Source organism: Podarcis vaucheri (assembly GCF_965113315.1).
Source record: "Podarcis vaucheri genome assembly, chromosome: 8".
NCBI lineage: Eukaryota > Metazoa > Chordata > Lepidosauria > Squamata > Lacertidae > Podarcis > Podarcis vaucheri.
This window is the reverse complement of record NC_138766.1, coordinates 93,465,336-93,489,340: the sequence shown is the minus strand read 5'-3', so window position 1 is coordinate 93,489,340 and position 24,005 is coordinate 93,465,336. Positions and strand designations below refer to the sequence as shown.

At 47.7% G+C, this 24,005-nt stretch overlaps 1 protein-coding gene across 1 annotated transcript in view; it reads right to left on the bottom strand.

Moving 5' to 3' along the window:
- Positions 1 to 24,005, bottom strand: part of RECQL4 (RecQ like helicase 4) — a 44,110-nt gene that overhangs the window by 1,830 nt on the left and 18,275 nt on the right. Inside the window, exons 13-24 of the mRNA XM_082235465.1 lie at positions 21,354 to 21,437; positions 20,333 to 20,521; positions 20,047 to 20,229; positions 18,471 to 18,675; positions 16,816 to 17,093; positions 15,709 to 15,846; positions 11,955 to 12,111; positions 10,982 to 11,111; positions 4,918 to 5,084; positions 3,071 to 3,257; positions 1,605 to 1,767; positions 800 to 908 (exon numbers count right to left, since the gene is read on the bottom strand). Of these exons, the coding sequence (XP_082091591.1) occupies positions 800 to 908; positions 1,605 to 1,767; positions 3,071 to 3,257; positions 4,918 to 5,084; positions 10,982 to 11,111; positions 11,955 to 12,111; positions 15,709 to 15,846; positions 16,816 to 17,093; positions 18,471 to 18,675; positions 20,047 to 20,229; positions 20,333 to 20,521; positions 21,354 to 21,437 (1,990 nt within the window). The remainder of the gene's footprint in view (positions 1 to 799; positions 909 to 1,604; positions 1,768 to 3,070; positions 3,258 to 4,917; positions 5,085 to 10,981; positions 11,112 to 11,954; positions 12,112 to 15,708; positions 15,847 to 16,815; positions 17,094 to 18,470; positions 18,676 to 20,046; positions 20,230 to 20,332; positions 20,522 to 21,353; positions 21,438 to 24,005) is intronic.

Here is a 24,005-nt window from a genome sequence, read left to right as displayed (position 1 = left end):
AGTATTTATCATTACAAAAGACTGGCCAGGCTCCCCAGGGTATCCAATCAAATAAGCAGGGTATCCAATCAAGTAAATAGGAAGAAAAACAACATTCAAATTTATGTTTTAGACCGCCTTTTCTGTGATGTAGGTATGATGTATCTGGGGTGGTGGTCTTGAGCTACACCCCTTCTGTGATGTATGTATGATGTTTCTGGGGGTGGTCTTGATCTACAGCATGGCAATTTCAAAATGTTTATATAAGGCCTTGCGCGCCATTGTTCTGGTTTCCTCCTCCTTTCCTGCGTGTGAGGGGAGCACCCTGTTGCAACAGATCAATAAAGATCAAGCTTACTAGCTGCTTTGCCTCTTAATATTCTCTGGTTGGCCTCTGTTGTTTTCTCGTACCAATAGGGAACCTACGTAAGGACTCTATATGGGCTCTTGGATACCCCATAAGGGGAAAAGGGCAGAGATTCTGTTTACAACAATTACCAGTTTTGTTCACTTTGCAGCAGCCTTTGCCAAAGTAGTAGCCTCCAGGTGTTTTTAAGACTACAACAAACATCAGCCACGTCCAGGGAGTTGTAGTCCAAAACATCTGCAAGCACCAGGTTGGAAGAGGCTGTTCTACAGCACTGTGGCAAATGTGATGCTCAATTGCCTTTGCCCTTAGGAGATCAGATTGTGACTGAGCAGAAGTGCCCTCTGGAGGTTTTGGTGGATTTCAGCCTATCGCCTGTGCGGTGCCAGGCTCTGTGCTGATGATGCAAGAAGCAGAGCAGGCCACGGAACAGCTGGAGAATTACATCCTCACCTATGCCGTGGAAGATCCTAGCCACAGCCCTGCCAGTGAACTTCTCGTCTTGGCGGAGAGACAGGAAGTTGCGGACGTCAGCTCGTATTTGCTCTTCCCAGTCCCGAAGCTGAAATTGGGAAGCAAAGCGTACTAGTTACCGATTTGGACATGTTGAGCTGCTTTGTACCAAGTCAAAACACTGGACTCATCTTTGCTCAGCGTTGTGTACTTGACAGTTGGAAGTGTCTCCAGAAAGGACTCTTTCCCACCTCTGGTTTAAAAGGGAGAAGAGAACTCACTTCTTTGCACAGGTAGAAAAGTGGGCAGGGTAAATCTACTGATTATCTAGCCCAGAACTTCCTTCTGGCAGCAACTCAAGGTCTTTCCAGTCCCTTGTGGCCTGAGTCCTTTTTAAAACGGGAGATTTCTGCCTGCATAGGAGGTAATCTGCCAATGAGTTACGACCCTCTCCTTTGAAAAATAAGAGGAGTAGCCATCTGCCCATCTGCAGAGCAAGTCCCTAACCACAAATCAGTGGAGAGTACAGTTAATATGAACAAATCTGCCAGAGGTTCACCTACCCACCCATCGTTATCTCAGGAGATCTTTAGAAAGCCTCCTCAGACCCATAAATAGTATTATGAAACAGATGAGGACCATGAAGTCCCAGGAGCATTGCAGGATTAGGGTGCAGGAGACAGTGGCACATTGTCACACACGGTGCCTGACTGTGGCCACAATCTGGAGAAGCCCAAAAGAGATGCCTGTGTCATTCTATGCTTCGGTGCCATTAAGAGGAGGAGCAAAAAGCAGCTTCTCTCACTTTAATGTCTTGGAGATCCTCAGTGTCCTGCTCTTCACTTGGGACTGCAGGATCCGCTTCATCTGTATCCTTCTCAAAATAATCTAGCAGCAGAGACTTCAGCTGGGCGCTCTTCTCCTCGCCCCCGTGGTCACAGCACGAGGCACAGACACGGAAAGCCACACTGCTCAAAAAGACGAGGGAGAGAGAATACTTTTCTTTTTGCAAATCTTTCTTAGCTGTAAAGGGAATCTGAAGAAGCGTCTCCACCCCCATCGTTCAGCCCGGACACTGAGGTCCTGCTCCAAGGGCCTTCTGGCGGTTCCCTCCCTGCGAGAAGCCAAGTTACAGGGAACCAGGCAGAGGGCCTTCTTGGTGGTGGCGCCCGCCCTGTGGAACGCCCTCCCACCAGATGTCAAAGAGAAGAACAACTACCAGACTTTTAGAAGACAGCTGAAGGCAGCCCTGTTTAGGGAAGATTTAATGTTTGATGTATTACGGTATTTTAATATTTTTTTGGAAGCTGCCCAGAGTGGCTGGGGAAGCCCAGCCAGATGGGAGGGTATATATAATAAATTATTATTATTTGTACGAGTTAACACTTTATTATCCCTTTGGAAGGAGGCTTCCCAACTGGTGCCTCCCACCCCTTCTCAGCTTCCAGCCAGTCCGTGACAAGCACCTGTTGTGTCCATTAAACGCAAGGTGGTTTAATGAAGAAAAAGAAGGGACATTTTACCATATGTGGTGGGAATGTAAGAAGGTGAAGGGTTTCTGGGAGATGATATATAATGAACTGAAAAAGATGTTGAAATATACATGTGTAAAGAAACCAGAAGCTCTTCTGTTAGGAATAGTAGGAAATGAAATAAATAGAAAGGACTGTAAACTTTTCCAATATGCAGTTACAGCGGCGAGAATATTAATGGCCCAAAGATGGAAACAGAAGAATGGAGAATGAAAATGATGGACTATGCAGAACTGGACAAATTAACTGGGAAGATTAGATATCAACGAGACCATAAGTTCATCGAGGACTGGGGAAAATTTGTAGAATATCTGAAAAATATATGTGATGAACAAACAACGTTCGTGGGATTTCAAGAAGCTCTGTGAAAGGTTGAGGAGTATTGTAAAAAAGAAAATAAGATTAGGAAGGCATATAAAAAGGCAGTATTAAATTTAGGAAATGCGTAACTAAAATTTAATTACGGATGATTGGCAGATAAGCTGAAGGAACTCCATAATATATAATTTGTGATAAATCTTTGATATGGTATTATATGTATATTGTATTGAAAATTAATAAAAACTTTAAAAATAATAATAATTAAAAAAATAAACGCAAGGTGGTTCTACCTCCCTGTTAGAACAGGAGCTCTTTCTCCTCTCTCCCGCCCCCAGACTGAACACATTGTTCTTTTGCCCAGCTTCTCACATGCAGCAGAGCCCACCTTTTAAAGTGATGCCAGTTTGTGCCTACCCACCTCTGAAAGGCCTGGAAGCAGGCCTGCAGCTGGGAAAGGGCAGCTTTTTCGCGGCCCGTCACTCGCTGGTGCAGGAAGTCACAGACCGAGTCCAGCTCCTCGTCGGTGAGATCGCCGTAGGAGCGCAGGTGGAAAGCAAACTGACCAAATTCCACGAGGATCCCGCTCTTCCTAGACACATGGGAACCTGTGCCACAAGGGAAGGGAAGAATTAAGAAGAGGCCTGCAGCGGAATCAGGCCACTTGGTCCAGCATCCAGGTCTTACAGTGACCAGTGTTGTGCCCCTTGGGGGAGGCCACAAGAAGGCATGAGCACAGCAACAGCACTCAGAGAGCCAGTGTAGTGGTTAAGAGCGGAAGACTTGTAATCTGGGAACCGGGTTCGCGTCTCTGCTCCTCCACATGCAGCTGCTGGGTGAACTTGGGCCAGTCACACTTCTCTGAAGTCTCTCAGCCCCACTCACCTCACAGAGTGTTTGTTGTGGGGGAGGAAGGGAAAGGAAAATGTTAGCCACTTTGAGACTCCTTTGGGTAGTGATAAAGTGGGATATCAAATCCAAACTCTTCTTCTTCTTCTTCTCCTCTCCCCACTTGCAATTCCCAGCACCCAGAGGCTACTACTTACAACACTAAAACTAGAACACAGCTGTTGCGGCTAGTAGCCTTGAACCTGTCTACCCTCTTTTAAAACCATTGAAATTGGTGGACAACGCTAACATTTGTAGGAGCCCACAGTTATGCACTGGGTGAAGAAGCCATTTCTTGTGTCCGAGTTCTGAATCTTCCAATGTTCAATTTCACTGGAAGGTTACGTAGAAATCATGCAATGCCCACTATCAGGGAGGCTGGTGCCATGTACGCCAGAGGGTAGTCTGGCCACAAAATCGGCAGGAACCAGTTTAGGAGGAACTGAATGGCTGAATAGAGACACGGGTGGCGCTGTGGGTTAAACCACAGAGCCTAGGGCTTGCCAATCAGAAGGTCGGCGGTTCGAATCCCCATGACGGGGTGAGCTCCCGTTGCTCGGTCCCTGCTCCTGCCAACCTAGCAGTTCGAAAGCACGTCAAAGTGCAAGTAGATAAATAGGTACCGCTCCAGTGGGAAGGTAAACGGCGTTTCCGTGCGCTGCTCTGGTTCGCCAGAAGCGGCTTAGTCCTGCTGGCCACATGACCCGGAAGCTGTACGCCGGTTCCCTCGGCCAATAAAGCGAGATGAGTGCAGCAACCCCAGAGTCAGCCACGACTGGACCTAATGGTCAGGGGTCCTTTTACCTTTAATGGCTCTGCATGTATAGTAAAAATAATTGGGTTGTGGAAGCGTTTTCAAGGATCAAGGTTAGGTGAAGAGATGGTGGAGCAACAGGGGTGGCAGGTGGTTGGCTAGGAAATAAAAAGCCAAAATGACACACATTTCCTCTCTAGGGTGTGTGTTAATGGATACGCTCTCCCATTCTTTTGGACTATGTCTGGCAAGGCATTGTGGAATAGTCTGACTAACTGGGAATTTGGTGCAATCCTCCACCTTAAGCCCCCAAAGGGAGTTTTCTCCCACTGTGGCCCTGCTGGGTCAGATATTAAGAGGGTGGGGATTGCCTTGGAATCACAAGTTCCTCCATCCTTGTTACTCAGAAGGCCTTTCCATCTAAAGAACAGTACACACACACACACACACACACACACCCAACCTTCCAGCCGAGATTAAACAAGGGATGAGCGGCCAACAAGATGTGGCTTCTCTGCTTCCTTCCTGAACCAAGACTGGCTGGGGGCTTAGGCAGAAGGCCTGCTCTCTGGGACAGCTGTTCCCAGCCCAGCCCACCTTAGACAGGCTTCCCACTGACTGGTTACCATTCTGAGTGGTCCACTGCAGCTGACGGAGAGCTCGTTTCACTGGCAAGACCTCCCATCCCATGGAGTCGGCCAGCTCAATGACGTCAAACTCTACAGAGCTGGCATGAGCAAGGTCCACCCCTTTCAGGCGCTGCTGGGCCAGACAGACTGCAAGAGGAGGGCACCTGGGGGAAAGGGGAGGAAGAGAAGTCAGCAAGTGAGATGTCCGTAGGGGAGCAGAAGAGGGTCTACTTAAATAATAATAATAATAATAATAATAATAATAATAATAATAATAATAATAAATTTTATTTATATCCCGCCCTCCCCAGCCGAAGCCGGGCTCAGGGCAGCTAACAACAATAAAACAGTACAAAAGTACAACATAAACAACATTCTAAAATCATTCATTATAAAAATTAATTAATTCAAGCCACTAGCAACCTTTGGGCCAGAGCTCTGCGAAGATTGCCGAGGGAGGGAGTCAGGCTGTGCCCTGGCCAAAGGCCTGGTGGAACAGCTCTGTCTTGCAGGCCCTGCGGAAGGATGTCAAGTCCCGCAGGGCCCTGGTCTCTTGTGACAGAGTGTTCCACCAGATCGGAGCCACAGCCGAAAAAGCCCTGGCTCTAGTTGAGGCCAGCCTAACTTCTCTGTGGCCTGGGACCTTCAAGATGTTTTTATTTGAAGACCGTAGGTTTCTCTGTGGGGCATACCAGGAGAGGCGGTCCCGTAGGTACGAGGGTCCTAGGCCATATAGGGCTTTAAATGTTAAAACCAGCACCTTAAACCTGATCCTGTACTCCACCGGGAGCCAGTGCAGCTGGTATAGCACCAGGTGAATGTGATCTCGCAGCGAAGACCTCGTAAGGAGTCTCGCTGCAGCATTCTGCACCCGCTGGAGTTTCTGGGTCAGTCTCAAGGGCAGCCCCACGTAGAGCGAGTTACAATAATCCAGTCTGGAGGTGACCGTCGCGTGGATCACAGTGGCTAGGTCAGGGCGAGAGAGGTAAGGAGCCAGCTGCTTAGCTTGGCGGAGATGGAAAAATGCCGCCTTTGTTATAGCTGCAATCTGCGCCTCCATGGAAAGGGAGGTGTCGAAGATTACACCCAAACTCTTAACGGACGGTGCTGGCACTAATTGCGCCCCCGCAAGAGATGGGAGTTGCCCCCCCAATCCCATATCGCCCCGTCCCAGCCACAGGACCTCTGTCTTCGAAGGATTTAGCTTCAACCGGCTCCCACGTAACCATCCAGCCACAGCTTCCAAACATCTGGTCAGTGTGTCTGACAGTGTATATTATACCCCGCATATCTGACTGGGTCTCCCCAGCCATTCTGGGTGGCTTCCAACCAAATATCAAAAACAATACAGCGTCAGACATTAAAAACTTCCCTAAACAGGGCCGCCTTCAGTTGTCTTTTAAAAGTAAAATAGTTGTTTATTGCCTTGACATCTGCTGGGAGAGCGTTCCACAGGGCAGGCGCCACTACCGAGAAGGCCCTCTGCCTGGTTCCCTGTAACCTCACTTCTCGCAGGGAGGGAACCGCCAGAAGGCCCTCGGCGCTGGACCTCAGCTGGATGATAGGGGTGGAGACGCTCCTTCAGGTATACAGGACCGAGGCTGGTTAGGGCTTTAAAGGTCAGCACCAACACTTTGAATTGTGCTCGGAAACGTACTGGGAGCCAATGAAGATCTTTCCGGACTGGTGTTATATGGTCTTGGCAGCCACTCCCAGTCACCAGTCTAGCTGCCGCATTCTGGATTAATTGCAGTTTCCGAGTCACCTTCAAAGGTAGCCCCATGTAGAGCACATTGCAGTAGTCCAAGCGGGAGATAACTAGAGCATGCGCCACTTTCTTTCTTTTTTAAAAAATAATATTTATTACTTTTATAGATTACAAAAAGAAAGAAAAAAGCAAAAGAGAAAAAACAGAAGAAAAAACAAAGAAGAAAAACAAAGAGAAAAAAACACACAATACAATACAATATATAAACAATACAAAACACATCCTAAACTCAAAACTAAACACATTAAGCTAAACTAAACAAACCCCACTCCCAAAACAAAAACAATTTAAAAACATACATCATCTCTTTTCCATACTCTATCTTTCGTTCCCTTGTTTCCTCGACCTCCTCACACCTCCCTTTTTGTGTTCCAGTTCTATTAATTGTTTCAGCAAATCCTTTCCATCTTTCTCCATTTTCTGTGATATTGTAAATAACGTATTAGTTTAACCTTATTTTCCATTAAAACTAAAATACTTATATGTGCTTAACTCCTTATAACATTTCTGTTAAGCCCATTAAAAAAAAAAATCATTCCACCATTTTTCTATCACTCATTAGTTTTACCATAAGTCTATATATAAACTTTAAATTTTCCAATCTTCTTCCACCATCTCCTCTCCCAGGTTTCGGGTTCTGCCAGTCCTTTCCGTCAATTCCATAAAGTCCATCAACCTGGTGATCTTATGTCCGAGGCTCTTAACTCTTTTCCAAGTCCCTTCTGCAGGTCTTCTTCATTTTCTTTAATGCTAAAGAGCCATTCTCGGGGAAACTCCAACCTGTCAATCCTTTTCTTCCTTATGAACAGATCAGCTAAATTTCCATAGTTAAAGCTACAGTCCATAAAGTATTTCCGGGTATATTTCAAAATTCCTCCAATTCCAAAGGCCCCCAAAACTTCAATCTCCTCCAGGCCCAAGTCCATGTCCCAAAAGTCAGTTAATCCCTGCATAGAGGGCTCTTTCCAACTTTCCTTCTTTAATCCAAACCGGGATCCGTTCCTCGGAGTCTGGCTTTTCCTAGATTCAATCATAGAAGGCCTCAACTTAGTCTCCAATTTGCTTCTGTAAAACCACAGATCTCACTTGTATTATTTTATGTTCAACAACAGATGCATTCTCCTTCTCCTCCTTCTCCTCCACCATTTGTCCTGCCAAAATGGGTTCCTGTACCAAGTCCTGAATTATTTCTGTGTTAGTGTTCGCTTTTTGACTCAAGTTGGTCACTTTCTGTTCCAAATTATCAACTTTGAGAGTCATATCATCCATCTTCTTGTGAAGCTGTCCCAGCGAACAGCTTATCTTACATAAAACAGTCACAATGGCCTCTCCTGTCAACATTTTTAAATAGTCCAAGGTCGCTCTCTGGTTTTCAAACTCCTTATCTGCAGCTGGAAATCCCCCAGTTACAGTCCTGTTACAGTTTCAAAAGCTCCCTCTAGAGGGAAACAGTCTCCACTTGTATCAGTTCTTTCAAGCACAACTTCAAACATTAAAGATAAAATTTCAGTTACTTTTCCTCTTTTTTTTTTTAAACACAGAAAGGGACAATGGAAACAGTATCTTACTCTTGTTTAGCTAACTGTCAATCCGTTCTGTCAAAAGCACTCTCTCCAAACGTCATCTGGCAGCCCGTTCCCAGGTTCAGAGCAGTGGTAATTTGATTTTTTCACTCTCTCCTGCAGGCTCACTAAATCCAAAATTTCCCCCTCTTCTCCTGCTTCCAAGGGGGGTTTTGTATTTTTAAACCGGTGGAAATTTGATCCTTTGCCAAAAGCTTTCAAAGGCTGTAACTTGTAACGTCTTTGCTTCAGTCTATTTACAAAAACAGGAGGCGGACTTCCTGTTTATAACCTTCCCGTTTCAGTGCCAAATTGAAGTATTTAAGAATCCAATTTTCCGTTCTACTCACGGGTAGTTGTTTAGAGTCCAATTGTCCACAGGAAAAAGTCAGTGCTCTCCGGCAACAGCAATGCGGCTTTACTCCGTGAAAGAAGCAGTCAATTCAAAGCACCGCGCCACTCACCCCACGTCGCTCCAGATCCCCAAAACAGGGTTTCCCCGTGAGTAGGGGAGGCGCAAAGGTGCCAGCCGAATCCCATGTCCACAGGCTTCTCCCGCCTGTGGTTTTTAATGGGTCTCCGCCTCGCCGTGGCGGTTCAGACCCTGTTTTTCACGGAGCAAGTTCCTCCCGAACAGAGGAAATCCGCCATTGCCAGAGGTGCCAACCCGGAAGTGAGCATGCACCACTTTCATCTGGCAAGCTTGGATTCAAACACAGATGGAACGATTGGAAGAGTGCAGAGTTCAAATCCACCCCTAATAAATTATCATAATCATCAAGGGGACAGCCTCAGTTCATCCAGCGAAGTTGATTAAGAATGCAAGGAATACCCAGCTCCCCAGATACAATTAATGCTCTGTGTGTACTCTCCCTGATCATGCCAAGCTGAAAGCATGAAAACTGGCATCTGGCACAGAACGCAGCATTTTTCAAAAGGAGGCTTCTAGCCCTCATGTTTTCCAGCTGAGCTGTCACTGCAGCAACCTGTGTCACATCTGGGGACACCTCAGAAATGGGGTGGAGGACAGCTGTGCCAAACTGCCAGGGGGCTGCAAAGCTCTTTATGCTCCCTTGTCTGGCCTAGCAGGGGGCGGACGCAATTGTTATAACTATTATTATTTCGATTTGCATCCTGTTTTCCCATCAGGAACGATACTCTAAACAGCCTGTGCCAAAACAGCTATACAGCAAGAAGTGCTCAGAACAGCAAAACCATATGTGTGGGCGCACAATGACAAAACCTACAATTTATTGTATTGTTACAAGAGTGAGAATGAATCAGCTTCATGAAAATGGGCTTTACTTGACTCCTTCAACCAGGCAACAAAATCCTGAGGTTTGCTTTAAGGCTGAGGGTGTCATGCGACCCTGGTCACAACAGGTACCCCCCCCCCCAATAATCCAGACTCTTCCCTTGGGTTCTTTCTGGGTCCCTTAGAAGCTTATCCACATGCCATCATTTCCCAATGCTCAGTTTCCCCCAGGTCTCAGCTCAGAGCAACAACAACAACAACAACATTTTATTTATATCCCACCCCACCCCCCAGCTGAAGCCGGGCTCAGAGCGGCTAACAACAGTAAAATAATACAGCATTCTAAAATCAATTCATTATAAAATCAGTTCAAATCAAATTGATGGCAACCATTGGGCTAGAGTTCTGTGAAGAATTACCAAAGGAGGGGGTCAGACAGTGCCTCGGCCAAAGGCCTGGTGGAACAGCTCCGTCTTGCAGGCCCTGCGGAAAGATGTCAAGTCCTGCAGGGCCCTAGTCTCTTGTGACAAGAGCATTCCACCAGATCGGGGCCACGGCCGAAAAAGCCCTGGCTCTGGTTGAGGGCAGCCTAACCTCCCTGTAGCCTGGGACCTCTAAGGTGTTTTTGTTTGAAGACCATAAGGTCCTCCGTGGGACATATCAGGAGAGGCGGTCCTGTAGGTACGAGGGTCCTAGGCCATATAGGGCTTTAAAGGTTAAAACCAGCACCTTAAACCTGATCCTGTACTCCACCGGGAGCCAGTGCAGCTGGTAGAGCACTGGGTGAATGTGACCCCGCAGCGAGGACCCCGTAAGGAGTCTTGCCGCAGCATTCTGCACCTGCTGGAGTTTCTGGGTCAGTCTCACGGGCAGCCCCATGTAGAGCGAGTTACAATAATTCAGTCTGGAGGTGACCTTCGCATGGATCACAGTGGCTAGGTCAGGGCGAAAGAGGTAAGGAGCCAACTGCTTAGCTTGGCGGAGATGAAAAAATGCCGCCTTTGTTATAGCTGCAATCTGCACCTCCATGGAAAGGGAGGTGTCAAAGATTACACCCAAACTCTTAACGGGCGGTGCTGGCACTAACTGCACCCCCGCAAGAGATGGGAGTTGCCCCCCCCAATCCCATATCGTCCCAACCCAGCCAAAGGACCTCTGTCTTCGAAGGATTTAACTTCAACCGGCTCCCACGTAACCATCCAGCCACAGCTTCCAGATATCTGGTCAGTGTGTCTGGGGCTGAGTCAGGATGGCCATCCATCAACAGATAGAGCTGGGTGTCATCAGCATGCTGATGGCAGCCCAACTGAAAACTCTGGACAAGCTGGGCGAGGGGGCGCATAAAGATGTTGAAAAGCATCGGGGAGAGTATCGCACCCTGTGGCACTCCACACACCAGGGAGTGGCGTGATGACAGTTCCCCCCCCCCAAGCGCCACCCTCTGTCCCCAACCAGAAGCCAGCTTCCCCTCCGTACCTTTGAGCCACTGTCCGCAGCTGCTGGGGGCCACCGTAGCAGACCACCCGGCAGGAAGAGAAAGTGGGGTGCAGGAGCTCCACCCACTGGCGGGGGTGCAATTCCAGGTAGCACAGAAGCGTCTCTATACCTGAACGGAGAAAGAAGAAAACTCTCAAGCTGGAGGGGGCATCTGCTGCTGCTGCTGCTGCGCATCCATCTCTGGTGGAAAGCCTTTCATGGAATCATAGAAATAATTCCAAGCGTCATCTGGTCCAACCCCCTGAAATACTCAGGGAATGTTTGGCCCAAAATCAGACTTGAAGCCACGACCCCAAGATTAAGGGTATCATGCTTTGCTGACTGAGCTATTTCACTCCAAACAAAACCCCATTTTTATGCCATCGGTTTGCAAAGGAATCAGAGCCAGTGTTCATTTAAGTTTGACATAAAAAACACAGTCCAGCAGAGAGCGCCACGGCACATCTCCCCCCCGCCCCATTTTACGATGAGGCAGAGGGATTGTGGGCCAACTTTGAGAGGAGCTCCACCTGGGTCCAGGGCAAGGGGGCCCCTGGGGGCCCAAGGAAAAAGGCAGGCACCCAGGGACTCCATCCCACTCCTTCCAAGCCCCAATTAACCCCTGTGTGGCCTGAAGAAAGGCAGTGTTGTGCAGTGGTTAGAGCACCTGGGAGAGACCATGACTGGGTGGTGGCCTTGGGCCAGTCACTGCGTCTCACCCTAACCTCCCTCCCAGGGTGGTTGCTGTTGTGGGGATTAAATGACAAGGACCATGGTTCAAGGTCCCCACTTGGCTAAGAACATCTTTGTGCATGAGTGTGCAAAAGGTTCGTGACCAGCAGGAGAAGGAAGCTGGGCAGCCACCAGCAAAGACACAGGGCAAGGGGTGGCTCAGCAGTTGTGGGGCGGGGGCTGGCCCTGTCCTCCTCCTCCTTTGGGAGCTGGAAGTTAACCACCAGTCTGGCCTCCTCACCTTCCTCTCGGAAGTCCAGGGCCTCCACAGTTTGCTGAATGGGGATAGCTCGCTCGTGCTTGTAACAGACCCGAGGACGGCCGTCGCCTGAATCAGGCTGCTCCTCGCCGCTCCCTTCCAAGGCAGCCAACATCTCTGCATCACCCACTTCACCGCCCTAGGTGTGAAAATAATAATAATTATTTTTATTTATTTATTTATTTATACCCCGCCCTTCCCGGTTCAGAAAACCGGGCTCAGGGCGGCTAACAACAAATTCAAAACACTTAATTGATGCAACAAAAAAGCATAAAATACAGTATAAAACATGAATAACAATAAATTCAGAATTCAAAAATCAATTTAGGGGGGGAAATCCATCCAATAAACATTAGAGGATCACCAGGGCTAGCTAGCTAAATTAGTCCTATTTGGGCCGGCGAGGAGACCAGGGGAGAATTAGCTGTGGGATCCCAGAGTGGGTAATCCTCATAAAAAGAGGAGAGGGAGGGAAGGAAGAAAGGAAGGGGAATAAAAGATCAGGCCAGGTTCAAATTGAAAGCCAGGTGGAATAGCTCTGTCTTACAGGCCCTGCGGAAGGAAGTAAAATCCTACAAGGCCCTGGTCTCATGGGACAGAGCATTCCACCAGGTCGGAGCCATCACTGAGAAGGCCCTGGCCCTGGTGGAGGATAGTCTGACTTCCTTAGGGCCCGGGACGTTTAAACTATGGTTATTCATGGACCTTAAGGTCCTCTGCAGGGCATACCAGGAAAGGCGGTCCCATAAATACGAAAAGTGGCTTTACTGCACACAAGAGAGATCAACGGCAGGCAGGCAGCAGGGAAAGGGACCACGAACGGATTCAAATGACACAAAAGGAGATTCCAACTGAACATTACAAAGACCTTTCTGATGGCAAGAGCTCTTCGACAGAGGAATGGATTCCCTCTGGAGCTGGTGGACTCTCCTTTCTTGGAGGTTTTAAAGCAGAAGTTGGATGGCCAACTGTCATAAATGTTTCAGTTGCAATTCCTTCATTGCAGGGGGTTGGACTGGGTGACCCTTGTGGTCCCTTCCAAAGGCACCATTCTATGATTCTTCCTAAAGACAAGGGAGACTCTTCCTCCTCCAGGAGACAAGAGCTGTCCTATGGACCATGATGCCATCCGGCTACTTATCCTACCCTTGGGCTAGAGGGTTGCATGCTGAATTCATAGAAGCATAGAACTGCAGAGTTGGACAGGACCCTAGTCCAAGCCCCTGCAATGCAGAAATCTCAACTACAATTCAGATGTGGAGAACGCTTCTCTGCCCCCAACAGAACCACAAAAATTGGAGCAGAGTCCCTCCTAACTTGGACTGGCAGCTCTCACTGAACCTCACGGACTCCATGATCCACAAAGAAATAAAGAAAATACTAAAAATATCATATAGTAAAAGGCCAGAGGCATTCCTTTTAAGAATTTTAAATGATGATATTCTAAAAGACAAAACTAAATTTTTCTTATACGCGATGTCTGCAGCAAGAATTCTGGTGGCTAAGTACTGGAAAGGGAATCAGTTACCCACTAGAGGAGAGTGGCTATGTAAGCTTTCAGAAAACTTAGAATTAGCCAAATTGACAGACATAATAAGACAAAAACCAAAAAATGAAGTAAAAAAAGAATGGGAGTGCCTAAATGAATACCTTAAAAGTCAAGGTTTGAGGACAGAAATCTGGCTGGAATAACCTTGTGAAGTGAAAGGATAAGAAAGAGGGATTTATATCTAGATAGGATAGAGATGATAAGGAAAACAGGAAGACACAATGAGATATAAAGGAGGTGCTGTGGGATTGGTGAAGTCAATGTTTTTCTTTTTAGTGTTTATATTAGTAACTTGTAAGATATAGATTTTTTGTTTTGTTTTTTGAATGTTGGTTTTTGTGTATTGTTATGTTTTGATATTTTTTGTGTTGTTGTGTGGAAAATACTAATAAAATTTATATTATTAAAGAAAGAAAGAACGAACCTCAGGGACTCTACTGACCCTCCTAGCCATGAGAGCCATTCATTTTTCTAGGTAAGTTATGTACCAGTCAGGGAACTGACATCGGAGCTAGAGGCGGAGGGAAAGCTCTCAAATGATGCTGGAGAAGGGCCCAGCAGGGAGAGAGGCAGCTCCGCAGATGGCGAAGCAAATCAGCGCAACACTAGGGATATAGAGGGGCTGATGGGGGAATCGGTGAGAGGGCTCCAGGACTCTTCACCAGACACCAGCGGGGAGAGCACGGGTCCTCCGCTACCCACGCCCACCCTGCGCAGAAGACTCCCGCGCAGAGAGAGTAGGAGGAGACTGGGTGTCAAACAACTTTTATGTTGGAAAAGATTTAAGAAACGCCCACTGACGGATTCTGCTAGCGACTGAGGCAGCCACGAAGTGAAGGGCTGCCCAGACTGAAAGGTTTAGCAAGGCAACAAAGCCTGGAGAGGCGGCAACTTACGCACGAGCAACCCATACACATTACAGCACCCAACCATATTTGGAAGAAACCACCTCCGAGTGGTTTGCAGCATCATAAAAAAGTACAAAAATACCATTTTACAAAGGCACATCTTTAAAGCAGCACAAAAAAATGTCGGTAAGATATCCTTGTAGAACAGCAATATAAACGAAAAAATGAGCTAGCCTATAGGGACCAGGCTAGCAGATCCAAAACATGATTGAGTCAGCCAGATCCACCTACCACATGTGCAGGCATTGCACTGATAGGTAGCAGCAACAGCACCCTCACTTTTGCAGGGGGTTGGACCAGATGACCCCTTGCACTCCTTCCAACTCTACAGTTCTATGACCCTGTTCTGAATGGGTCCACAGGAGATTTAGAGCTAGATGGTTATGTGGGCTGCGCTTTGCAGGCCCAGAAAAGGAGTTTTTCAGGGTGCCTTCGGGGAAAAGGCTAGGAGTCAGCAATGCAGGGACGTTAGAGCGCTCTTTACACAGCCGCAGTCCCAGAATCGGCTTGTATATTCACAAGACCTTGGAGGACCCTGAATGCAGTCTGTGCTAGCTGGTAAAAAGAGATGAAGGAAGCCAGCAAACCTATTTGCACATCACTAGCTGGCCTTGCAGGTGGCGCTGTGGATTAAACCACAGAACCTAGGGTTGCCGATCAGAAGGTCAGCGGTTCGAATCCCCGCAACGGGGTGAGCTCCCGTTGCTCGGTCCCTGCTCCTACCAACCTAGCAGTTCGAAAGCACGTCAAAGTACAAGTACATAAATAGGTACCGCTCCGGCGGGAAGCTAAACGGCTTTTCCGTACGCTGCTCTGGTTTGCCAGAAGCGGCTTAGTCCTGCTGGCCACATGACCCAGAAGCTGTATGCCAGCTCCCTCGGCCAATAAAGCGAGATGAGCGCCCCAACCCCAGAGTCGTCCGCGACTGGACCTAATGGTCAGGGGTCCCTTTACCTTTACCTGGCCTTGAGGCCTGCACTTCATTAAAGAGGAAATGTTAACCTCTGGTGTTGCAATTTTGCTTGTTTACCCTATGACAGAACCGAGTTGCTTATTGATCCTCTTTATATGAGTTTGTAGTTTTTGTATATTGTTTTCCACTACTTACTTTTATTGCTTTGTGCCCTGCTCTGGGATTGAAAACATTCAAAGAGTGGGCAATAGATACTGCAAATGAAGAAGTGGCAGCGGCTGCCACCACTTTTGTCCCTGCAGGCTATCAGGGAGAGCAACGCCACCCCAAGAGATCTCTGCTCTCCGCTCCACTCTCTCTCCTGACCTTGCTGAGCTCCTGCTGTTTCTCATGCAGCTCCCGGCACTTGCAGGAAGGGAAAACCTTCTGTACGAGCCTCTTCACAGTGAAGAAGTCAACCGTGTCCGCGTAGATGTGCCGTCTCAGCTCGTGCAAATCCTCACCCTAGGGAGAGAGAAGGCCAGCCGTGTGACTTTGTGGGAGCAGGGGGAAAGGAGACAGAGTGCAGGAGCTGCTGCCGCCAGGCAGGAACTCCCACAAGGATCAACCTATTACGGACCTGGCAGGGAAGGCTCCAGAGTTGAAAGAGGGGGAGAGAGACGGGCTGGTAGAAGAGGCAGCACTGGAAGAAGGTGGAGGGCAAGGGGAAGCCACTCAGGCGGAGGCAAGGCTCCCTGATGTTAACGAGCATCGGCACCTCTCTACCAGCTCAGGCACGGAGGGAGAGGGAAGACCTGTTCCGTCAGCTCAGGACAGGAGGGGGTTAAAACGGCGGGAACAACGGAGGCGTTTGGGATTGCCCAAGCTGCTTTGCTGGAGGACAGCAAGAAGTTCCCACTCCCGGGATCTGCTACGGATGATTCAGATGCTTGAAGCGATGCTCTGTACCTTGTAAATAATGTACAATAAGATCTGTAAAGTATTTTTCGCTCCATAAGATGCACCTGACCACAAGACGCACCTAGTTCTTAGAGGAGGAAAACAAGAAAACAAATATTCTGAATGAAACAGTGGAGGTATGATTTTTGTGGTTCATGCTGTGGCCACAGACATGATATGTGATTTGACGGTGAATTTGGGGTGACCTAATGCAAAAATCCTGGGGATCCATGTGTATCCGTGCTTTGTAACCACGTTTTTGCGCCATTGCGGCCCCACGAAACAGTGTATGCGTGATTTTTTGGGTGCAGGCTGTAGCCATGGACATGCTATGTGATCTGGTGGTGAATTTGGCTCCAGGGACCACACATTTGCTCCAGAAGCCGCACAGATATTTCCCCTTACTTTTTAGGAGGAAAAAAGTGCATCTTATGGAGCGAAAAGTACGGTATATCTCTGATTGAGCAGAGGGATTTATTGCAAAGGGCTCAACAAACCCATCACACAACCCGAGCAGAGTCCAGCAGGCCTTACCTCTGGGTGCAGGAAGAGGTGGCATTGGGCTGGTTTGCCATCTCTGCCCGCCCTCCCGATCTCCTGCACGTAGCTCTCAAAGTTCTTGGGCATGTTGTAGTGCACCACGCCTCGAACGTCGGACTTGTCCAGCCCCATGCCGAAGGCCACCGTGGCCACCACCACCCGCAGCTGGCCGGACATGAAGTTGTTCTGCACCCGGCGGCGCTCAGCAGCAGACATGCCGGCGTGGTAGGCTTCGGCAATCCACTTCAGGGGGCGGCGGATGCTCTTTTTGGCTACGAGGAAATGGGATTAAAAAGAGAGGGAACAGGAGCAAGGCTCACTTGACAGGGCTCTGAGGCTTTCGGTGCAGAATAATAAATAATAATAATAATAATATTTTTATTTATACCCCGCCCTCCCCAGCCAGAACTGCTCTCCAGCACTGGGAACTGCAGCTTCTTTCTGGAGAAATCCAACAGATGCAGCTCCCGATGGCAGCACAAAATTTTATTTGTTTTTTTAATAACATAATAATCAACTTTTATTTCTATCCCGCCCTCCCCGGCCGAAGCTGGGCTTAGGGCAGCTAACATCAAATATATAACATTCGTGGAAAATCAAACAATAATTAAATTACCTCCTAAAAACAGGTCAAAATCAAAGTCTAATTGAATGGCTTTCCGCAGGGTTAGGGTTGGGATCAGTGAGTGCTCATTGGCCCACTGTTTACGCTGATTTTATATGGGCCTGTGAGAATGCTGGGAGGCCTCTATCATATTAGTTCTTATACGCAAAGAAAAGGGGAGTCAGGCTGAGCCCTGATCAAAGGCCTGGCGGAACATGAAGCTGCCCTGTTTAATTTCTGCAGGCTGTGCTGCTAGTCTGCAGGCTGCTAGTCTGAGTCACCTGAGAGAGCACCCCTGAGTTCTTTGCCACATTGCAAGGATTCCTGGGGTGTATGGATATTTCAGTTTCCCGCTCTGTGTGCCTGAGTATCTCCTTGGGACATGTTACACTATACACTCTGAAGCTTGGGGTTAAGTGCAAGGTAGCCACTGTGTGGGGACGCAGGTGGCGCTGTGGTCTAAACCTAAACCACAGAGCCTAGGACTTGCTGATCAGAAGGTTGGCAGTTCGAATCCCTGTGACGGGGTGAGCTCCCGTTGCTCGGTCCCTGCTTCTGCCAACCTAGCAGTTCGAAAGCACGTCAAAAGTGCAAGTAGATAAATAGGTACCACTTCGGCGGGAAGGTAAACGGCGTTTCCGTGCGCTGCTCTGGTTCGCCAGAAGCGGCTTAGTCATGCTGGCCACATGACCCGGAAGCTGTACGCCGGCTCCCTTGGCCAATAAAGTGAGATGAGCGCTGCAACCCCAGAGTCGGCTATGACTGGACCTAATGGTCAGGGGTCCTTTTACCTTTACCTTTACCCACTGTGTAGCTGGAATTTAGGTGGTTCCCAGTCATTTTAGTTATATTTTTACAGGGCATTTCAGCTTTAAAAAAATTATTATGACACACTCCAGGCCTCTGGAGTGGTGCCAGCTATAAATAAATGCATTTTCAATTTGGCCTGAGAACTGGAAGAAAAAACCACCAGCTCTCCTGTTTTCTGACCCCACCATTTCCCAGCCTGCCTCTCCCAACAACCAGCCTAGCCAGTGACCACCACCTTTTGCTTTCTTCCTCTTGCTAGCAAGGCTGCTGCTGCTGTCCTCCTCCTGCTCCTCAGCACTGGGGGGTTCTTTGAGCTTCACACCCTGGAGGCACGTGCGGATAAGGGCTGCGATCCGGGCCGTCTCCTCGCGGCGTGTGCAGTAAACTATGACCGAGTCTAGGCTCCCAAACCTCTCCCCTTGCAGCAAGTTCACCAGGGCCTGGAATCAGAACAAAGTTGGCAACTTTGAGGTACAGGACTGCCTCCCTAGATGCTCAAGGGAAAGCGACGTGTGTTGTTCAGTGTGGAAGAAGGGAATGCCAAAAGACCATCACCGGAGAGACGAGGGATGTGATAGGAATTTTGAGATCTTAGGTATGCAGTGGTGCCCCGCAAGACGGAAAACCCGCTAGAGGAAAGGGTTTTCTGTTTTGGAGGTGCTTTGCAAAACGAATTTCCTATGGGCTTGCTTCGCAAGACGAAAATGTCTTGCGAGTTCCTGCGGGGTTTTTTTCCTTTCCCCCCTTTTCCCAAGCCGCTAAGTCGCTTATCAGCTGATCCGCTAAGCCACTTATCAGCTGATCCGCTAAGCCGCTTAACAGCTGATCCGCTAAGCCACTAAGCCGCTTATCAGCTGATCCGCTAAGCCGCTTATCAGCTGATCTGCTAAGCCCGCTAAGCCGCTAATAGCGCTAAGCCGCTAATGGGCTTGCTTCGCAAGACGAAAAAACCGCAAGACGAAGAGACTCGCGGAACGGATTCTTTTTGTCTTGCGAGGCACCACTGTATGTTAAATGTTCATAAGTGTACCAACCAAGCACGTACATAGATCAGCACAGGAAGACCGACCTGAAACCATTTTGATTCCCAAACTGAGCAAATGATTTCTCTGCAAGGTCAAAGTGGGAAACCTCCCCATTGTCTTTTCCCTTCACCTATCCTGTCTTAAGGGCACATTTAAGATATGAATAGGGTGTGGGCCTGTGACCTGGCCCAGGAACTAAGTATTTATCATTACAAAAGACTGGCCAGGCTCCCCAGGCAATCCAATCAAGTAAGCAGGGTATCCAATCAAGTAACCTGCCAGACAGGAGATAAACAACATTCAAATTTCTGTTTTAGACCGCCTTTTCTGTGATGTAGGTATGATGTATCTGGGGTGGTGGTCTTGAGCTACCCCTTCTGTGATGTATGTATGGTGTTTCTGGGAGTGGTCTTGATCTACAGGGTGGCAATTTCAAAAGTCTATATATAAGGCCTTGCACGCCATTGTTCTGGGTTTCTCCTCTCTCCTGCGTTGTGGTGAGTGAGGACCCTGTTGCAACAGATCAATAAAGATCAGGCTTACTAACTGCTTTGCTTCTCAATATTCTCTGGTTGGCCTCTGTTATTTTCTCCTACCGACAGGGAACCTACGTAAGGACTCTATATGGGCTCTTGGATACCCCATAAGGGAAAAAGGGCAGATTTTGTTTACAACAGTCCCCAGACTCCGCAACATACGGCTGGAAATCAGCAACCAGAAAGACTTCTGAAGATGGAGCCTCTCCCACACAGTAGTGATAGGCAGCAAGTCGGGCCCCAGACTCACCTGGTCCTTGTCTCTGTCTGCAGAGACAGAGAGATGCAAGTTTGGAGGGACAGCAGCAGAACGCACAGCGATCCCTTTGGCTTCTGGGATGCCCAAGTGATGAGCCACATCCCGCGCAGTGGAGAGGGTGGCGGTGGCTGTGAGGCCCAAGAAGCAGCGCACGCCCAAGCGGTCCCGAAGAACCTGCCGGAGAGAAGGTGTTACCTAGCCAGGCTCTGCTGCTTGCAGGTGTTCCTCATGCACACACCTGTGTCGCATCTTGCTTCTGTGCGCACAGATTCCATACCTTACAGAGGCGCAGGTAACAAGGGCGGAAATTGTGGGACCACTCTGAGACGCAGTGTGCTTCATCGATGCAGGCAAAAGCTACTGGGGGCAGCTGATCTGCTGGTGGGAGGCAACTGGAGGCCGAGGCGCCTCCCCCAACCAAGGCCTCGGGGGACAGCAGGAGCACGTGAACCTTCCCAGCCTTGACCTGCAAGCATGAAGAAGCGTTTGGATTTGATATCCCGCCTTTCACTCCCTTTAAGGAGTCTCAAAGCGGCTAACATTCTCCTTTCCCTTCCTCCCCCACAACAAACACTCTGTGAGGTGAGTGGGGCTGAGAGACTTCAGAGAAGGGTGACTGGCCCAAGGTCACCCAGCAGCTGCAGGTGGAGGAGTGGGGAATCGAACCCGGTTCCCCAGATTACGAGACTACCGTTCTTAACCACTACACCACACTGGCTCTCATGGAAAGCTGGCAAGTCGTGAGCCATCATTTCCAATTTTAACATTTCTTTTAAACTAATTTAAAAAGTCTTACAATGCCGACTTGCCCCACAGGGATGTTGTAAAGACTACAGGTATTGATTAGAATATTTGTATGAGATTGTATGGGGGAAATACAGAATAACAGATAGAAATTTGCTTAAAATGTATATAGGCAGTGCAGTGTAAGCGATGGAAGTCAATCAATGAAATTTCATTATTGAGATATTTGTAGAATAAATTTGGAAGAAATTCTTCCAAATTTTCTTCCAATTTTTCTTTTTCTCCCCCCCTTCCTTTCTCTTTTTTGTTTTTTATATATGTGTGCTTATCTGAAAAATATATGTATGTATTTTACTTGTATTTTGTAATAATTATGTTAAATAAAATTTAATAAAAAAAAGTTTAAAGGCATGTTGTGCTTTGAGCATTTGACAGCATGCTACAAATTTATTACTATTTTCAAGTTGCAAACCGGAGGCTGGAAGGTGCCCGGGACACCCTAGAATTTTGCAGTTACATCAAGGATTACATAGCCTCTACATCAGTCGCCTTACCCTGTCCATAGCAGCCTCTCTCTGGGTCTTGGACATGTTTGAGTGAATGCAGACGGCTTTCAGGCACTGGGGAAGGCCAGAGACCTGCAAAGGAAGCACAAAATGTGTGTCACTGAAGGAAGATCCAGTGGTGGACACAGAACAGTCAAAAGAGATGGAGATCTCCTCAAGCCACATTGAGACTCCCAGAGCCACCTCCTTGCAAACTATCCCTCCTCTGTAACTTCCTCTGAGGGGGTGAAATATGTTGAGGTTTACCCTAAACTCATTCCCTGATGCTAGGTTCATGTCACCCAACAAACTTGTTGGGGGAAGGAAATGATTTGCAGGGAGGGGATCTAAGTTCTGGCTTAAGAACCAGGATTGAGTTAGAGTGGAGTTGGAAACCTTTTCAAGGGAACCTGCTTGCAAATACCGTATTTTTCGCTCTATAGGACACACTTTTTCCCCTCCAAAAATGAAGGGGAAATGTGTGTGCGTCCTATGGAGCGAATGCAGGCTCCTTGGCTTCGCGGCGACGCGCCTGTCCAGCGAAGCCCGAGGAGGAACAGAAGGGTCTCCTTCTGTTCCTTCTCCAGCTTCGCTGAAGGGGCGCTGCACCCTCTCCCTCTCTGCACAGCGCCTCTCCTGTGAAGGAGAGGCGCTGCGCAGAGAGAGAGAGAAGGCGCAGCCCCCCTTGAGCAACGCGCCTGTCATGCGAAGCCGGAGGAGGAACAGAAGGGTCTTCTTCTGTTCCTTCTCCAGCTTCACTCAAGGGCGCTGCGCCTTCTCCCTCTCTGCGCAGCACCTTTCCTTCAGCGACGCGCCTGTCCTGGCTTCTGCTTTAGCCCTGCGCAGCCTCTTCGGGCAGGGGGAGCCTTCATCCCGCTGCCCTGAGGAGGCTTGGCGCGGTTACCCCAGAAGCCAGAACAGCCACACGGTATCCCAGAAGCCAGATCCCTCTTGCTGTTCTGGCTTCTGGGGTTCAGAATAATTTTTTCTTGTTTTCCGCCTCCCAAAACTAGGTGCGCCCTATGGTCCGGTGCGCCCTATGGTGCGAAAAATACAGTAATTCGAAATTATATTCTTAGAAGCTGAATTCAACATATGTTCTTACAGATATACCGCTGCACGTGAACACCAGGCCAGAGAGTCCATCTACCTGAGGGGTTAAGTTTACTGCATGTACAGTTCTAAAGGAAAATATTATGAAAATGATGTATAGATGGTACTTAACCCCGGTAAAATTAGCAAAGATTTACCATATCCAACTTATGCTGGAAATGTAAAGAAAAGGAAGGTACCTTTTATCATATGTGGTGGACGTGTCCTAAGGTGAAAGACTTCTGGGAAAAGATTTATAATTAATTGAAAAAAATATTGAAATATACATTTATTTAAAAACTAGAAGCCTTTCTACTTGGAATAATAGGTTTGGAATTGGCCAAAAAAGACGTTAGACTGTTTTTGTATGCCACAACTGCAGCAAGAATTTTGTTAGCCAAAAACTGGAAATTGCAATGGCAGATGAAGATGATGGACTTTTTGGAGCTAGCCGACCAGCTCCAAAGGAGGGAGAATCCGCGATCAGAAAGAGGAGGCATATCAAGGAGATTGGAAGAAATTTAAGGATTATTTAGCTAGATATTCTAATATAACATAAGTAGAACTATTTGTAAGTACCAAATCGGCCTAGGAGTAAAATATGTTGAATTGTATAACATTATGTATTGAAATTACCATGAAGAGAAAGAAATATAGCAATTTGATTAAGTCAATTTTATTAGAAAGTGGATATTGGAAAACTGCTACATTTAGATTTATGGAAACTCAGTCAGGGTGGATTTGAGGAATTCACTTAACAATGAAAATCAAATTGGGCTTCAAACAGGTGTTTATATGTTTGTTCTTTTTAATATTGTAATGTTTTCCTTTTTTGTGTTTGTTGTAAATTTGGAAAACCAATAAAAAAAATTGAAAAAAAGAGAGAGTCCATCTACCTGAATATTACCTCCTCTCACGGGTAGCAACTCAGGCAGAGGGTCTTTCCCGGCTCTGCTACTTGCCATTACGACTTTCAAAAATTGACCAAGAAAAGTTACTTTATTGAAATTGGGTTATTGGGTTGTTGTTTTTATTTTGATTATATACTTTGTGGCTTTATATTTTGATTTTGTTCTGTGAACCACCCGGAGACCTCCGGGGCAGTATATGAATTCAATAAATAATAATAATAATACTTGAAAAGCAGGTTTGTGTCAAAAATTGGTTTGTTCAAGGTCCTCTATTGAAAACAGACAAGAGCTGCCTGCCTGTCCAGCTGAGGCCTTGCTCCTCCGCTGTCACAGTTCAAAGCAATCACAGCAAAAGACCAGAAGCACACTGCTAAGGTCTGGATGGTGGAGGTTGAATATAGAAGGACCCAGGGAGGGCTAGGAAAGGTTATTGTCTGAAAACCAGGAGAGCCACTGCCAGTCTTTGAAGACAACCCTGGGATGTCAGTATTTTCATCCCTCCCTTTGCAAGGATCACTAGATCATGTATATTTTACTTTCTGTCTGTGAGAAAGGAGGGGGTGGAACTACTCTTCCAGACTTCCGCCCTTCGTACAGTGGTGCCCCGCAAGACAAATGCCTCGCAAGACGGAAAACTCGCTAGACGAAAGAGTTTTCC